Source organism: Marmota marmota, unplaced genomic scaffold, assembly GCF_001458135.2.
Source record: "Marmota marmota marmota unplaced genomic scaffold, marMar, whole genome shotgun sequence".
Lineage (NCBI taxonomy): Eukaryota > Metazoa > Chordata > Mammalia > Rodentia > Sciuridae > Marmota > Marmota marmota.
In genome coordinates this window covers 18,518,256-18,535,914 of record NW_026000168.1, presented here as the reverse complement: position 1 = coordinate 18,535,914, position 17,659 = coordinate 18,518,256, and the positions used below count along the sequence as shown (strand labels likewise).

General features: G+C 59.7%; 1 protein-coding gene across 1 annotated transcript in view; it reads left to right on the top strand.

Moving 5' to 3' along the window:
* Nucleotides 1–10,105, top strand: part of LOC107150112 (nuclear pore membrane glycoprotein 210-like) — a 59,945-nt gene extending 49,840 nt beyond the window's left edge. The window contains 7 exon segments of the mRNA XM_015495069.2: nucleotides 6,016–6,139; nucleotides 6,378–6,524; nucleotides 6,800–7,050; nucleotides 7,401–7,617; nucleotides 8,402–8,497; nucleotides 8,591–8,674; nucleotides 9,701–10,105. Of these exon segments, the coding sequence (XP_015350555.1) occupies nucleotides 6,016–6,139; nucleotides 6,378–6,524; nucleotides 6,800–7,050; nucleotides 7,401–7,617; nucleotides 8,402–8,497; nucleotides 8,591–8,674; nucleotides 9,701–9,801 (1,020 nt within the window). The 3' untranslated portion in view covers nucleotides 9,802–10,105.
* Nucleotides 10,106–17,659: the final 7,554 nt, after the last annotated feature.

The window sequence follows — 17,659 nt, the reverse complement described above, 5'->3', positions numbered from 1 at the left end:
GCCTCGAGGCCAGGCCTCACACCTGTGAGGCAAGCACTCTGCCTCTGAGTCACAGCCCCAGCCCCAAAGTTTTTATAAGAAAAAAATATTTCATCAGGTGACGCTCACCTGTCATCCCAGTGGCCCGGAGGCTGAGGCAGGAGGATCCCAAGTTCAAAGCCAGCCTCAGCCACTTAGTGAGGCGCTGAGGCAACTCAGCAAGACCCTGTCTCTAAATAAAATCTAAAAAGGGCTGGGGATGGGGCTCAGTGCTTAAGCACCCCTGGGTTCAATCCCTGGTACCAAGAAATAAAAGAAAAAGAAAAATTATTTTCCTAAGAAAAAGTGCTCTCACGTCACGGCCACCTCCCCAGCCCCTTTTAATTTATTTTTTTCAATTTTGAGACAGAGCCTCGCTAAGTTGCTGAGCTTTCAATCCTCCTGCCTCAGCCTCCCGAGTTGCTGGGGTGACAGGTGTGCACCCCCCGTGCCCAGCAAGAAAATAATTTCTAAGAGAATTTTCCCATAAAGTTATTTTATAGGGTTGGGGCTGGGGCTCAGTGGTAGAGCGCTCGCCTAGCCCATGTGAGGCCCTGGGTTCAATCCTCAGCACCACATAAAAATAAATTAATTAATTAAAGGTATTGCATCCAACTACAATTAAAAGAACATAATTTTTTAAAAAGGGACTGTGGGACCCTGTCTATCCTCTCTCTTTGCTTTTGAACTCATGATGTAACCAGGAAGCCATTCCAACTTGGCCTGGGCCCTCCAGAACCATGGGCCCAAATAAACCTTTTTTCTTTATAAGTCAATTTTCTCAGGTAATCCATTACAGTAATGCAAAGCTGACTAATAGAGGTGCAGAGGCGGGAGTTTCTCTAGAAGTAGAATTACTGGGTCATGGCACGTGCCCATTACCAATTTGGTAGATGCTACCACATTTGCAAAGCATTGTATCAGTCTGCACACCCACCAGCTGGGGACGAGATTTTGTTTCTACCACTCTTGCCAACACACAATATCGCCATATGTGTGTGTTTATCTTTACTGGTTTGGTAGATGGAAATTAGAATATTATGAGTGATTTAGATTCCTTGATGGTACAAAAAAGGATGAGCTTTTATTTGTTTATTGATCATTCCTGTTTCCCTCTGAGCGCTATCTGCTCTCCATCCAAATGTTTATTTTTTTAAGCTATTTCTTTGTCAGAGCCAAAGAGAGATCTAAAACAGCTTCACGTGCCCGGCTTAGCATTCGATGTATCAGTTAACTATCGCCGTGTAACAAATGTCTCCCCCAAATCAATATCTGGTGTCAGCTGACATTCAGGCCGAGTTTCAGCTGAGAGCACCTTGCCCATGTGTCCCTCCTCCTCCTGTCTCCCATGGTGACGACCAAGGTGCCAGAGAATGTGTGGAAACACTGGTCACCTCTGGAGGGTGAGGCCGGGAGGGGCATGTTGTCCTCATTCACAGTGAAGCCCTTCATTCAACTGGACAACGCGAGCCATGCGTCTGAATCCAGAACCAAAGGTCGGAGGGACAGAGGCCACCTGTGAGGAGCTATAGTGTCACAGGTAGATGGTGCTGAAGGTGGGTGAAGACTCAAGGTCAGGGCTCTGTCGTGGGTTGGCATCTCTTCCTGGTTCATGGATTTATATATATATATTGGCACCAGGGATTGAACTCAGGGGCCCTCGACCACGGAGCCCCGTCCCCAGCCCTATTTTGCATTTTATTTACAGACAGGGTCTCGCTGAGTTGCTCAGGGCCTCAATCAGTTGCTGAGGCTGGCCTCCAACTTTTGATCCTCCTGTCTCATCCTCCCGAGCTGCTGGGATGACAGCCATGAGCCGACATGCCCGTCTCCTGATTGATATGGATTTGTGGACTGTGCTGGACCCCTCTGGGAAAGGATGGTAGAAGATTTGACAATGATTGAGCACCATATGTTTGCTCATGACTGTGCTGGAGCTTATTACGCCCACAGAGCAAACTGATGGAGGCTACTATTTGATGTTTTTATATAGAGTTAGTTGCTGATGAGCCTTTATATATTCTAATTATTTTAAATAATTTATGTTTAGTTGTTGATGGACACAAACCTTTATCTTACTTGTTTATTTACACGCGGTGCTGAGAATCGAACCCAGGGCCTCACACGTGCTAGGCGAGCCTCTACTGCTGACCTCCACCCCAGCCCCCTAAGTAAAACTTTACTACTCCATGACCCCGTCCAACCCTCCCATTGCATAGATGGGGAAACTGAGGCCCAGGGTCAGGAAGGCATGGCTGAGTGAACCCCCCGTCCTTGCTCCTCCGGACCCTGCAGGTCCACAGCTGTGCCTGCTGGATGCACACGTCTCTGAGTGTTTTTCCCAATGACTGGTTCTCAGGAGGCGGTTTTGACATCAGATAAAGCAAACAGTTTATTAGTTAATGAGAGAGGGAAAGGGGGGGACCAGGCTTCAGCCGTGGGCTGGGGACGGGCTCCCGCCCGCTAAGCTGTATGCCGTGTGTGATTAGCACGCGCAGCTTCCCTGAGGACTCATTAGCAGCCTCATCGGGAGGCCGCTGTCACTGAGCGAAAGGAGCGTTTCAGTCTTCACTGAGAGCGAGGAAGGCGCTGCGGAGACTCGGGAAAACGGGGTCTGAATTGAACCCAGGGGCCCTCGACCCCTGAGTCCCATCCCCAGCCCTGTTTTGGATTTTATTTAGAGACAGGGTCTCCCTGAGTTGCTTAGGGCCTCGATGTTGCTGAGGCTGGCCTCCAATTTGCGATCCTCCAGCCTCAGCCTCCAGAGCCGCTGGGATGACAAGCCATACCACTGTGCCCAGCCAGCATGGATCTTAGAAGCCCCCAGAGGCCCATGTCCTAAGGGCTCGGTGGCCGTTCTGGGGCACTACTGGGAGTTGGTGCTAGTGAGAGGACTGTCCTTGGGGATGTGCTTTCAAAGGGCATAGTGGCCCTGGCGGGAGCATGAGGTGTGACAGAAGGGGGCTCTGCCATGGTGCTGTCCCGCAGGCTCAAACAGGAGGCCTGGGGACCCTGGACCAAGTCCAGGAACCTGTGAGCCCAAATTAGCCTTCGTCCTTGCAGCTGGTTAACTTGGGTCTCCCTCCTGTGGCAGGAGGCTGGCTAGCAGATGGAGTGGGCATGGGGACCGGGGTGGCTCAGTGCACGCGGCCCTGGGCTGGATCCCAGGACCAAGAAAAAGCAAAAAAATCAGCGACAGCAACACAGTGGTCAGCTCCTGTGTCGAGGACCCTGGGCAGTGTGGTCAGGAGCAAGTGCTAGGTGCTGGATGCTCGTGAACTTGGACGGGGCTGGGCGTGGGTCAGCGCTCGCCTAGCCCATGATTCCTGGGCTCCATCCACCAAGCCACGCGAAGGTAAATAAATAAATAAAAGATGTGACCTTCGTCCATTCCCCTCCTTCAGGGGCCCAGGGAAGCCACTCCTGGTCTCTGGGGGTTCATGACACCAGAGTCACTTCCTAGCACCCGTCTGTCACTCACTGAACCAACAGAAGCCAGATCGATAATTGATCAGGCGTCCTAAGCACGGATGCCAATAGGTCAGCTGGGTGTGCCCGTGGGAGAGGAACTGGGGTGGACGTTGGTGACCCAGAGCATGTGGCCTCACCTGTTACCTGTCATCCCAGCAGCTGGGGAGGCTGAGGCAGGAGGATCGNACAGCAGAGGCCTTCTCTGGGGGTCACTCTCCTCCTGGCCGCGGTTTCCCTTCTGGGTGTGGGGTGGCGGTGCTGGCCCTGGGTGGCCAGGGGCTGTGGCCTCTGTCCTGCAAGGCGCGAGGAGGCCTGCGAGGCCCTGGGACTCCCTCCAGCTGAGCGCCTCCCTGTCCCCAGAGAGGACTTCGTGCAGGTCACCAAGGGCACCACCAACAACACCTGCGTACTGCGCACGGTCAGCGTGGGCCTGACGCTGCTGCGCGTGTGGGACCCCGAGCACCCCGGCCTCTCCGACTACGTGCCGCTGCCCGTCCTGCCGGCCATCGCTCCAGAGATGCCCGGCACCGTGGTGGTCGGGGATGTCCTCTGCCTGGCCACTGCGCTCACGGGCCCCAAGGGTGAGAGAGCCAACCAGGGCGGTCTCGGGGTCACCGCGCCTGCCAGGGGGAGGGGGACCCTGGGGTGCCCTGAAGGGGTCAGGAAGGCCACCAGAGGGCCACATAGGCCATGTTGGCTTTGGAGACGTACCTGCCTGGGTAGCAGGGCCACTCCCTAGTGGGCGCCTGGGGAGGGTGGCCCTGGGGACAGTTCCCCTGGTGACGGCACCCCTGGGGACGGTCTGCTGGGCAGCCACAGTCCATAGAGCAGGTGCGCCAGAAGGGGCCACCAGGACGTGGCCACGGAGGCGGGCAGGGAGGCTGAACCACAAGGCCCCTCGTGGGCAGGGGTCAGGAAGAGGTCATGGGCGGCCGGTCCTCTGTGGGGGGGACGGGTGACATGGGGCCTCTCCTCCCAGGTGCCCCAGGAACCTGGAGCTCTTCAGCCGACAGCATCCTCCAGGTCGACCCCAAGACGGGGGTGGCCGTGGCCCGGGACGCGGGGTCCGTGACGGTGCACTACGAGGTCCCCGGGCACCTGAGGACCTAAAAGGAGGTAGGGCAGTGGGCGCCGGGCCTGGCCCACCCTCCGCGGGCAGCGGCGCCCTGGCCTGTGGCTGGGAACGCCTGTCCTTTAAACCAGTACCGTGTGTCCAGGGGTCGGCCAGGACCTGGGTCCCCAAACCTGCAGGTGCTCAGTCAGGTCCCTCACGTGCTCCGGCACAGTGTGACCTGTGGCCTGTGCGGCCCTGCGTCCACTCTGAGTCGTCCCTGGGTGGCTGGTGACAGCAGGGAAGCACTGTGTGCCCTGTGACCATGCTGTGCTGTTCAGGGGGGACAAGACCCCCGGGCCTCCTCCCCAGAGGCCGCTCCTCTCAGGGGAATCTTAGAAAGACACGCAGGCCACCGAGGCCGCCTGCGTCACCGAGGCCACCTGAGGCCACCAAGGGAAGCTCAATGATGTGACGTCACCAACAGAGTGAAGCCACAAGGTCACCTTCAGAGCCTTCTAGAGGCAGCAACCCTTTGGCTCCGTGTTTCTGTCCGGCTGAGGACAGGTCAGCGTGGACCCCGGTGGCACATTAGTGCCACGCCTGGGTGGCCAAGGACTGGGCGTGTCCTGCCTCCTGGAAGGGCCCAGCAGGCAGGTCCCGGGGCGCAGGGCCCTGGGTGGCTGCTGGAAGGAGGGCTGCACTTCCTGGGCCTGGCCGGTCTCTGGTCAGATCCTGGAGGCGTGAGGTCTGGGCAGCTGGTCCCGCGGCTGAGCGCAGGTGGCCTCAGGGAGCAGGGCTGGGGTGACCCTGTCCACGTGGCTGACCAGGCGCCCACGGCCCTTCCTGAGGGGAGCCGGGGCAGGGGGTGGGCACCACAGTGGGGGTCACAGGGGGTCCAGGTGGGGTCGCACCTCCACGTGGGGCTGCCAGGAAACCTGGGGCCTCCTGTGTCCCCGAGGGTGGGCGGGACACAGGGGCTGGGCGCAGGGCTGGGGACGAGGCCCAGCCACAGGCATCAAGTGGGACACGGACTGGGGCGGAGCCAGGGCCAGGAGTGCTGTCCGGGGCTGTGGTGGTCAGCCCTGTCCAGCTGGCCCCTGGGGACCTGGAAGGAGGCAGTGCCTGGGCTCTGGGGTCAGTGTGGCCTCTGCCTGTGGCCTGCAGTGGGGGTTGATGACTCCGAGTAAAGGACAGGAGACTAAAGTGGGTCCTCTTGGCTGCGAGGTCAGGTCAGGAGCTCCTGACTGGTGTGTCATCTGGGTGTCACAGGTGCCATGAGGTCGAGAGGGGCGCAGGCCGGGTCATGAGGTCCAGCGGACTGAGTGTACGCTGTGCTGGCCGGGTGGACAGGCCTTGGTCCTGTTGTCACCTGGGGCCGGGTGTCCGCAGGCCGCAGGCTCAGGAGGGGTCACGGGGGGCCCAGCATGGATGGCCAGCGGGCGGCTCTTCACCAGCTGCCTCGCCCTCCACAGATCGTGGTCAGTGTCCCCCAGAGGGTCGTGGCCCGGCGTGTCCACACGGCCCAGGCCAGCTTCCAGGAGGCCACAGCCTCCAGAGTGACCGTCACCGTGGGAGACACAAGCTCTAACCTGAGAGGTCCATGCCGCGGGGAGGTGGCTCCCGGTGTCCCTGAGCCCAGAGGCCACCCAGAGCCCAGGACCCCACGGCTGGGCAGGTGCTCTGCCTCCAAGCTGCGCCTGGCCAGCTGTTCCCACCCAGGGGACACTCTGCTCCTGGCCGACACCTTCGCCTCCCTGGGGCCCACCTGTCCCTTGCCTTGGGTGGCCGGGTGTGGTGGCCGCTGGCCAGGCCTCCTGACTCCGCCCATCTGCAGGCGAGTGCTCCGCTGCCCAGAGGGCGGCCATCCCGGCTCTGGGGCCCGAGGCCCTCCTCGGCTGCCATCTTCGGTTCCAGCAAGACGTCTTCGACCTCCCAGTGACAGACGTGTTCTCGGCCGAGCCGGACTTCGACGTCACACTGGGTGAGCCAGGGCTGAGGGGCTCTGCCCACCGCCTTGGGCTGCCCGGTGGTCATGGCCTGGCTCACCACTGTCCAGCCTGGCCCAGGGCCCTCCTGGGAGTCCGTCCTGTGTGGTGCCACCAGGGCCAGGCCTCTGTCGCTTCTGGGCCCACAGGAGGCTGGCCTTCAGCCACCGCCGCACCCGCAGGACGGTGCAGGGTCAGGAGAGTCAGGGACAGGGTGGGGTGTCAGCGCAGGTAGGGGACAGGGACAAGCAGGACACCCCTGTCTCCGCAGGCCAGTACCTCTGCTCGGTCACCATGCACAGGCTGACCGACGGGCAGCTGAGGCACTTGAGCTCGAGGAGGACACCCCTGGTGGTCACAGCCTCGGTGGCCGGGGGCCAGACGTCTGTGGAGCAGGTGGGGGCCGAGGTGCCCTTCAGCCCTGGGCTCTACGCTGACCAGACCGAGATCCTCCTGAGCAACCACCTGTCCAGCCGCGAGGTCAAGGTCTTTGGGGCCGCGGAGATCCTGGACAGCTTGGAGGTGAGCGGAGGGGTCGGGGCGGACGCAGGGACCACAGTCGGACTTCACGTTGACTACCCGGGTGGTGACCGTCCCCAGCCCTTTTTATATTTTATTTAGAGACAGGGTCTCGCTGAGTTGCTCAGGGCCTCACTAAGCTGCTGAGGCTGGCCTCCACCTTGCGATCCTCCTGCCTCAGCCTCCCGAGCTGCTGGGAGGACAGGCGTGGGCCACTGCACCTGGCTTGGTTTTGCAGAGTTTTTAAAAAATTTTATGTATTACTCGTTGGTTGGTTGGTTTGTCTGTCCATGTGCTGGGTCCCCCGGCCAGTGGCTCTGTGGAGCGTCCCTGCAGACTGACGTCTCTCCCAGGTCAGGTCCGGGTCCCCCGCTGTGGTGGCCTTCGCGAAAGAGAAGTCCCTGGGGCTGCCCAGTTTCATCACCTACACGGTCGGCGTCTCGGACCCCAGGGCGGGCAGCCAGGGCCCTCTGTCCACCGCCCTGACCTTCTCCAGCCCTGCCACTAACCAGGCCCTCACCATCCCGGTGACGGTGGCCCTGGTGCTGGATCGCCGTGGGGCTGGTCCTTGTGAGTGTCAGGACGGGACGTCACGGGAGGGACCTGGGGGGCAGGGGCAGGGACGGCCAGCGTGGTCTCGGGGGTCAGTGGAAACCTGTGGTCAGATGCAGACTTGGAGGGTCCTAAGTGCAGGGTGTCCCTCGAGGTGACAGTCACCTTTTTTGGGTACCGAGGACTGAACTCCGGCCCCTGCGCCCCCCCCCCCAGTGTTTTATCCAGAGTCGGGGTCACTAGGTGCCTGGGCCCGCTGAGGCCCTTGGTGGGCCTGGGTCCCCGCAGTGGCCACAGGCCCCCATAGGCCCTGGCTTCTTGTCCACCTGTGACCCCCCATGGCCCCCACTCCGGCCACAGCGTCCTCCTCCCGGGGGGCCCTGGCCAGCGTCCTCCCCTCCTGGGACCCGCCCTCCTGAGCCATTTCTGGCTCCCAAACCCCTCGACCCTCTTGTCCCCGGACACCATTGCCAGAGCCGCCTGTCATGGGCAGCGTGACGATGGCTCGGCTTCCCACGGGTCTCCCCAGCTGGCCGGGCCTCGAGGCTGGACTCCTGGCCTCCTTGCCTCCCTGCCTCCTCAGCCACGAGGTGCGTCCTGGGCCGGCCCTGGGCCAGGTCACCACGGGAAACCTCCCACCTAGAGGGGACGCAGGGTGGACTCTGAGCAGGTCCCCTGCCCTGGTGGCCCTGCTGGGCATCCTGGGGCCGGCAGACACTGGCAGGCCACCCTCCAGATGGGCGGGGCTGGCGGGGGCCTGGGGTGGCCCTGGCCTGGCCTTGCTGACGGTGTCCCCGCGCAGACGGGGCCGGTCTCTTCCAGCACCTCCTGGACTCCTACCAGGCCCTGTTCTTCTCGCTCTTCACCCTGCTGGCCGGGACGGCCGTCACCGTCATAGGTGAGCCGGGGGGTGCCGTGGGGTGTCGCGGGGGTGCCGCCTGCCCTACCCTTGCTGACCGTACTGACCACGCTGACCCGCCTGCCCTCGCAGCCTACCACACGGTCTATGGGCCCCGGGAGCTCACTGGCCCCGTGGTCCTCACACCCCGAGCCAGCCCTGGGCACAGTCCCCACTGTGAGTAGTCCCCGCCATGGGCAGACTGGGGGGTCCCTGGACCCTGGGGCCGGGCTGTGGGGGTGTGGGGGGACAGCCCCGGGCTCCTGCCCATGCTGGCCCAGGTGTCCACTCTGGGACTGCCTCGTGGGACCCAAGTCAGGCGGGGGGTCCGGGCAGTCCTGAGGGGTCCCCCAGAGGGAGAAAGGGCAAAGCCTATTCCTTTGACAACCCCTCCGTCTCCGAGGGACCTGAGACCTGGTGGCCCTACAGGCCTGGTGACCCCACAGGCCTCCAGAGGCACATCCTTTTGGGAGCACCATCTAACGGGGTTGCAGTGCCCATCCTGTGCAGCTGTTCACGGCACCCCTTTCTGGGTCCAGGCTCCCCTTCGCCGCCCAGGGGCCCCCATCCAGGCTTGGCCCTGGGTAGCCGCGGGTGGAGGCTGGGGAGTGGAGATTTTGAACGAGGGCAGAGTTTCATAGAGAGAAGCATTTTCCTTGGAAGTAAGATGCCACACATGTCCTGGCCCCTGGAATCACAGCCCCTGCCCTGCCGCGCCTCTCACCTGTGACGCGGGACCTAGGAGAGCCACCGAGCTCTCGATGACACACTTCCCTTACAGCCATACCTGCGGTGGGCTCTCACCCCTTCCCACCTGGAAGAGTGCTTCTGTCTACAGAAGTACATCCTCTTCCAAAAACCCAGGGACCCCTGGAAGCCTGTCCACACCCCAGAGGGTTAGTGGGGAAATAACCCAGGGGCTCCCTTTACAGGGGGTGAGCCCCTGAGTAGGAACAGGAGACACAGGGGCACCCTGCACAGCTGCACAGGTTGGGCACTGCACAATCTCAACGACCGCCCTCTCCACATCATACCTCTGAGGATCTCCCTTTGCTGCCTCCTGGAGGCCTCAGGCCTCATCAGGAAAGTGTCCTAGGCATGCAGCAGGCGCTTCATAAATGCTTCTTTTGGCTTAAGAGGGTTGAAGACACGTCTACTCCCCCAGAGGGTCCCTTGCTCACTCTCTCTCTCCCTCCTCCCTAGATCCAGCGGCCTCCTCTCCGGCCTCCTTCAATGCCCTGCCTCCTGGTCGCAGAGGCAGCCCCCTCTCGGGGCTCTGGAGGCCAGCCTACGCCTCCCACTAGCTCCTGAGCACCCCGTGGGTAGGAGCCCGCGGTCAGTGTGCTGTGTCCCTCCTCCTTCGAGCCCCGCGGCCCACTCCGTGCGGCCACCAGGAGCCCGTACACCCTCGTGTTTGTATTCCTTGCTGCTAAAAAGCGCTGCGTCCTCAGAACCTTGGGCAGTGGCAAGGCCAGTCACCCACGTGTCACCCTCGTGGTCTCAGGGAAGGGCTCTCTGGTGACGCTGGGGCTTGTGGGGCGCCTGGCCTGTGTGTCTCCTCCCCGTGAAGACTCTCCCTGTGGCTGCTGCTACGACAGGCCGGGGACAGCAGTGAGTTGCTTAGGGCCTCGATGTTGCTGAGGCTGGCCTCCAATTTGCGATCCTCCAGCCTCAGCCTCCAGAGCCGCTGGGATGACAAGCCATACCACTGTGCCCAGCCAGCATGGATCTTAGAAGCCCCCAGAGGCCCATGTCCTAAGGGCTCGGTGGCCGTTCTGGGGCACTACTGGGAGTTGGTGCTAGTGAGAGGACTGTCCTTGGGGATGTGCTTTCAAAGGGCATAGTGGCCCTGGCGGGAGCATGAGGTGTGACAGAAGGGGGCTCTGCCATGGTGCTGTCCCGCAGGCTCAAACAGGAGGCCTGGGGACCCTGGACCAAGTCCAGGAACCTGTGAGCCCAAATTAGCCTTCGTCCTTGCAGCTGGTTAACTTGGGTCTCCCTCCTGTGGCAGGAGGCTGGCTAGCAGATGGAGTGGGCATGGGGACCGGGGTGGCTCAGTGCACGCGGCCCTGGGCTGGATCCCAGGACCAAGAAAAAGCAAAAAAATCAGCGACAGCAACACAGTGGTCAGCTCCTGTGTCGAGGACCCTGGGCAGTGTGGTCAGGAGCAAGTGCTAGGTGCTGGATGCTCGTGAACTTGGACGGGGCTGGGCGTGGGTCAGCGCTCGCCTAGCCCATGATTCCTGGGCTCCATCCACCAAGCCACGCGAAGGTAAATAAATAAATAAAAGATGTGACCTTCGTCCATTCCCCTCCTTCAGGGGCCCAGGGAAGCCACTCCTGGTCTCTGGGGGTTCATGACACCAGAGTCACTTCCTAGCACCCGTCTGTCACTCACTGAACCAACAGAAGCCAGATCGATAATTGATCAGGCGTCCTAAGCACGGATGCCAATAGGTCAGCTGGGTGTGCCCGTGGGAGAGGAACTGGGGTGGACGTTGGTGACCCAGAGCATGTGGCCTCACCTGTTACCTGTCATCCCAGCAGCTGGGGAGGCTGAGGCAGGAGGATCGCCAGTTGGAGGCCAGCCTCAGCAACTCAGTGAGGCCCTGAGCAATTCAGTGAGACCCTGTCTCTGAATAAAACCCCAAATAGGGCTGGGACAGGGCTCAGTGGCCGAGTGCCCCAGGGTTCAGTCCCCAGTATCCCCCCCCCTCTTCCCTCCCATTAAAAATGGCCCAGGTGGGGACAGCGGACATGGTGACAGTTTGGGCTGTGGGATCAATCTGCCTGCCCCGCCACCCAGGGCTGCCCGTTCTGCCTGTCCGTCCGAGGACCCGTGGAAGCCAGTCCTGCAGCCCAGCTGAGACCTGTGCTTAGGGACCAGTGCGAGTTCTCAGACAGTGACCTGATGGCAGCGGCTGCCAGGCGGGGAGCACAGCCTGGAGGAGGACCGCTCGGCCCTGCTCCGGATCTGCAGGGCAGCTTGCTTCTAGGAAGGCCAGCTGGGGTCACCTGGCCTGGCCGCGCCACCGGCTCAGAAGCCAAGAGCTCCGGGGCTATTTATATCCACCCGGCCAATCTTTTGATGACATTGTGCAAAGCCTTGTGAAGCTGGCGTTTGTACACTGGCCTCCCAGGCAGTCAGGAGCAGGGACGAGGACATGGATCTTGACGGCTGGACACCAGCTTGGCCACCAGAGAGCCTTAGAGGGACGGCCACCTCCTCCAGCTGTGTGGCCAGCCCTGGGCTCACACTGTCCTCCGTGTTTCTCTGTCTTAGGGCAGCGGGGAGGCTGGCTGGGGCTGGGTGTTAGTTGAGCACCTACTGTGTGCAGGTACTTTTTTCCCCCCAAAGGACTGTTGCTTAATTTTTAAGAATTGTGATAAATCTGTGTGATTTTTTCCTGCTTCACCTGTTTTTTTTGGGGGGGGGCAGGAGGAATTGAACTCAGGGATGCTTAGCCACTGAGCCACATCCCTAGCCATTTTATTTATTTATTTTTTTTATGTTGAGACAGGTCCCCACTAAGTTGCTTAGGGACTCACTAAATTGCTGAGGCTGGCCTCCAACTTGGGATCCTCATGACTCAGCCTCCTGAATCACTGGGATTACAGGCATATGCCACCATTCCTGACTCTTTCCTTCTTAAGACCAAGTAATTTACCATCGTGTATACACACCCAAAATTGCTTGTCCCTCCATCAGGGGACTTTGGCTTTGTGAATGACACTGCTCTGATTGTGTGTGCATATCCCTCTTTAAAACCTACTTTCTGCTCTTTGGGGTGTATCCCTAGAATGGGGTCGCTGTGTCAGTTCAAATGTGCCCAGAACCTCACCAGTCTTTGTGTGACCCACCATGGCAGGTGGTGTTCTCTGCATTTTACAGATGAGGAAACTGTGGCCAAAGAATGGTGGGGTTAGGATAGGGGTGGCCTCAGGGTGGCCACATGGCTGGTCATTCCCGGGGCTCTTGAGTCCCAGAGCCATGTGCTAACTTACCCTCTTGCTTCTTAAAAATAAAAGCTTCTGGGCACAGTGGTGTGGGCTTGTAATCTCAGCAGCTTGGGAGGCTGAGGCAGGAGGATCACAAGTTGGAGGCCAGCCTCAGCAACTGCACTGATAGTGATGAAGTCCCCTGCTGTGTTCCCTGTGGGCTTCCAGGGGCTCTGGTGGCAGCTCTGCTGATCTGGTGGCCCCAGCTGCCATCCCAGGCGTCCCTTGCAGCCCAGGGCCAGCCCTGACCCCCAGCGTGGAGGGTTAGCTAAGGACGCCCACCGCCCTCCCTCCAAGGCCTCTGGTCCTCACCACCAGCAGCTCATTCATTCCCCATTGTGAGGCCCCCTCCCCCACCAAGGTCTGCTTTCCAGCTGCGCCCGGTTCCTATGTCCTCTGCGCTGAGCATTGTCATTTGTATGTATGGCTGGCCACCGGCTAGATCCCTTTATGCACCATGGCTCCCAGTGGCCACGTCTTGTCTGTGTCCTTAGCTGATGATGGCCCTCCCACTCATGGCTCACTCTGGCACAGATGTCCCTCAACAAGGCCATAAGAGCGTATGGCTGCCAGGTGTGGTGGCACAGATCTGTCATCCCAGAGGCTTGGGAGGCTGAGACAAGAGGATCGCAAGTCGGAGGCCAGCCTCAGCCACTGAGCGCGGCCCTGAGCAACTCAGCGAGACCCTGTCTCTAAATAAAATATAAAATGGTCTGGGGCTCAGGGGTTAAATGCCCCTGAGTTCAATCTCCGGGACCAAGAAAAAAAGTGGCTATGGCCTGGTGGTCTCCTGGCTGGACCTGGCTAGTGAGTCGCTCTCCAGTCTGCTGAGGTCTGGTGGGGCTCCATGATGTCCCCTCCTCCCTCCCTCCTGCTCAGGTTCCCTCAAAGCCGTGCCCTGGTGCCATGATGGCGCTCAGGTAGACCTGCAGCGGCCTGGGGTCTGCCTTGGGGACAGTGACAAGGGCCTAGTGCCCTTCTTGTTTTGGTCCCTGGTGACAACTTCACCACCCCCAGGATGGCCAGGGTGGGAGCAGAGCTTAGTTGTGTAACCCTGGGGGACGGAGTTTCTGAAGGGCTGTGTGACCTTGAGTACTCCACAGAGCCTCTCTGTGCCCCAGTTTCCTCATCCGTAAAATGGAGACAAAGATGGGTCGTCGGAGGTTTGCTGAAGGTGCCGGAGCCGAGCACATTGGCCCTGGATGTAGTATGTGCTCAATACACGTTGGCTGTTGTGTTCAGTTGTTATTATAACCCTCTGTTCAGGTGAAAGTGGGGTTCCAGGCCGGGGGCTCATTGCTGGGCCGCACCCACACACTGAGGGCAGGATAGTCGTGTTTCAGGTCTGGCTCTCAGGTCACCTGTCACCCGAGTTCCCAGCAGACTGCAAAAACGACCAGCTTTGTGTATTCCCAGAGCCGGGGGTTTTCGCAAGATGTCACCAGTGCTGGCCGATGGAACCTGCTTAAGGAGACACTGGCCAGGTCCATGAAGTGCCCATGCAGGGTGGGTGGGCAGTACACTGGCTCCCGCTGACCTGCTGGGGACGCNAAACTGAGGCCCAGGGTCAGGAAGGCATGGCTGAGTGAGCCCCCCGTCCTCGCTCCTCCGGACCCTGCAGGTCCACAGCTGTGCCTGCTGGATGCACACGTCTCTAGCGTTTTTCCCAATGACTGGTTCTCAGGAGGCGGTTTTGACATCAGATAAAGCAAACAGTTTATTAGTTAATGAGGGAGGGAAAGGGGGGGACCAGGCTTCAGCCGTGGGCTGGGGACGGGCTCCCGCCTGCTAAGCTGTACGCCGTGTGTGATCAGCACGTGCAGCTTCCCAGAGGACTCATTAGCAGCCTCATCGGGAGGCTGATGTCACTGAGCGAAAGGAGTGTTTCAGTCTTCACTGAGGGCGAGGAAGGCGCTGCGGAGACTCGGGAAAACGGGGTGTAAATTGAACCCAGGGGCCCTCGACCCCTGAGCCCCATCCCCAGCCCTGTTTTGGATTTTATTTAGAGACAGGGTTTCCCTGAGTTGCATGGGGCCTCACTGTTGCTGAGGCTGGCCTCCACCTTGCAATCCTCCTGCCTCAGCCTCCAGAGCCACAGGGATGCCAGGCCATACCACTGTGCCCAGCCAGCATGGATCTTATAAGCCCCCAGAGGCCCATATCCTAAGGGCTCGGTGGCCATTCTGGGGCACTATTGGGAGGTGGTGCTAGTGAGAGGACAGTCCTTGGGGACATGCTCTTGAAGGGCATAGTGGCCCTGGTAGGAGCATGAGGTATGAAAGAAGGGGGCTCCACCATGGAGCTGTGCCTCACCACAAGCTCAAACAGGAGGCCCAGGGACCCTGGACCAAGCCTGGGAAACTGTGAGCCCAAATTAGCCTTTGTCCTTGCAGCTGGTTAACTTGGGTGTCCCTCCTGTGGCAGGAGGCTGGCTAGCAGATGGAGTGGGCGTGGGGACCCGGGTGGCTCAATGCACGCGGCCCTGGGCTGGATCCCAGGACCAAGAAAAAGCAAAAAAAAAATCAGCGACAGCAACACAGTGGTCAGCTCCTGTGTCGAGGACCCTGGGCAGCATGGTCAGGAGCAAGTGCTAGGTGCTGGATGCTCGTGAACTTGGTCTGGGCGCGGGTCAGTGCTCGCCTAGCCCGCGATTCCTGGGCTCCATCCTCCACACCACGCGAAGGTAAATAAATAAATAAAAGACGTGACCTTCGTCCATTCCCCTCCTTCAGGGGCCCAGGGAAGCCACTCCTGGTCTCTGGGGGTTCATGACACCAGAGTCACTTCCTAGCACCCGTCTGTCACTCACTGAGCCAACAGAAGCCAGATCGATAATTGATCAGGCGTCCTAAGCGCAAATGCGGATGGGCCAGCTGGGTGTGCCGCCCGTGGGAGAGGAACTGGGGTGGACGTTGGTGACCCAGAGCACGTGGCCTCACCTCTTACCTGACATCCCAGCAGCTTGGGAGGCTGAGGCAGGAGGATCACAAGTTGGAGGCCAGCCTCAGAAACTTAGTGAGATCCTAAGCAACTCAGTGAGACCCTGTCTCTAAATAAAACCCAAAATAGGGCTGGGATGGGACTCAGTGGCCAAGTGCCTCTGGATTCAGTCCCCAGTATCCCCCCAAAAATGGAATTAAAGGAAGGTGACCCAGGGCCGTTCCTTGGGCTCTTGGGTGGACACAGGGACGCACTGGCTGCCAGGTGGAGGACACAGGCCCAGGAGGGCCAAGCTGCTCTGTCACCTGCGGGGACACTGGCACCTTTCCTGAGGCTCTGGTTTGGAGACACAGACCTGGGAGCAGCCCAGTCGGCAAAACCCAGACTCGTCCAGACCCTGAGCGATGGCTTCATCTGATGACCCCAAGCGATGTGACCAGACCACGTGACTCCCTGCCCAGCCCTGATGGAGCCCCGTGTCACTGTGCAGTGTCTCAGGGTGTCCGTGTCCTGCCAACCCAAGGACGCACCTTCAACAGGGGCTCGAAATGACAGACGGCCACTTAGGAAGGCGGCTGGGTGGGGACAGTTCTGTTGAAATTCTGTGAGGAAACAGGAGGTCGCACAGCCACACGGGGGCCCTGGGGACCCACAGATGGCACTGGACCAGGGGCTGGACAGGGGTAGCTGCGACAGCTGCGGGGATGGCCGGCCAGGCCAGGGACGGACAGGCCTCTATGGGGGAAAGTACGTGCTGCCGCCCTGCCTTGTCTCCTTCTCATGTGACCAGATCCCCGTGGCCCCGAGGACTGGGTGGCCCGGTCCCCGGCTCCGCATTCTGCCCTGCCTCTCATTAGCTCTGACATGGTGCTGAGGGTCAGGAAACCCAGGGGACATGTCCCAGCAGGCCCACTGCCATGGAGCCCGGGAGCAGATGGGACAGCCGCTGGTGATTCCGCAGCAGAGACCTTAAACCTGAGTCTGTGGCTCACCTGGGCCTGGGCGGGGCGGGAGACGGCGGGCCACGCCCCGTGAGCAAGCCACGCCCTGCAAGCCACGCCCCTGCGAGCCACGCCCAGGAGCAAGCCACGCCCCCATAAACCACACCCACAACGCCAGTCACTCCCCTGAAAAACATGCCCCACAAGCAAGCCACACCCCCTTCAAACCACACCCACAAAGCAAGCCACGCCCTGCAAACCACACCCCATGAGCAAGCCACGCCCCCTTCAAACCACACCCACAAAGCAAGTCATGCCCATATAAACTATGCCTCTGCCAGCAAGCCCAGTCCATACAAGCCACGCCCCACAAGCCACGCCCCACAAGCCAAACCACGCCTCTACAAGCAAGCCATGCCCCATACACACCCATATGAGCCGCCCCTTGTCTGGCTTCTTCCTGGGGGGATCTGAGCAGAACGCTCACCTCTGTTGAAGCTTTGTTTCCTCTCCTGTCCCTTCTCTCTCTCCTGCTCCCCATGCAGCCCCCTAGAGCACCCCTATTCCAAATGAGGTCTTTTGGTCACAGTGGCATCACTGTTCGTTGGAAAGGCATGATTTTTTTTCCTTCCATTCAATTTTTTTGGTGTCAGGGACAGAACCCAGGGGCAGTCGACCACTGAGCCACGTCCCCAGCCCTTTTCACCTTTTATTTAGACACAGGGTCTCCCTGAGTTGCTTAGGACCTCAATCCGTTGCTGAGGCTGGCCTCCAGCTTGGGATCCTCCTGCCTCAGCCTCCTGATCCACTGAGATGACAGATTACAGGCGGGTGTCACCATGCCCCGTGTCTTCAGTTCAAATTTTTAAAAACCATTTTTCATTGACACATAGATAACGGTACGTATTTATGCTGAAGAAACACATCGACATACTGAGCAGATCGGGGTGGTGGGCACACCCACCACCTCAAATATCAATCATTGCTTTGTGGTGAACACACTGAAAACCCTCCCTTGTAACCATTTTGAAATACACAGTGCACCCTTGATAAGGTGGTCACCTACTGGGCAGCAGAAGACCATGCTGATAACTTCTTCCCACCGACCAACCTCTCTCCATCCCCGACTGTCCCCCCACTGACCCTCCGGTTCCAGTGACCCCCATCTTGTTCTCAATTTCTATGACATCACCTTGTGTAGATCCCACCTTTGAAGGAGATGGTGTTGTGTGTGTGTCCCCCTGTGCCTGGCTACATCACCTAACACAAGGTTCTAGGTTCC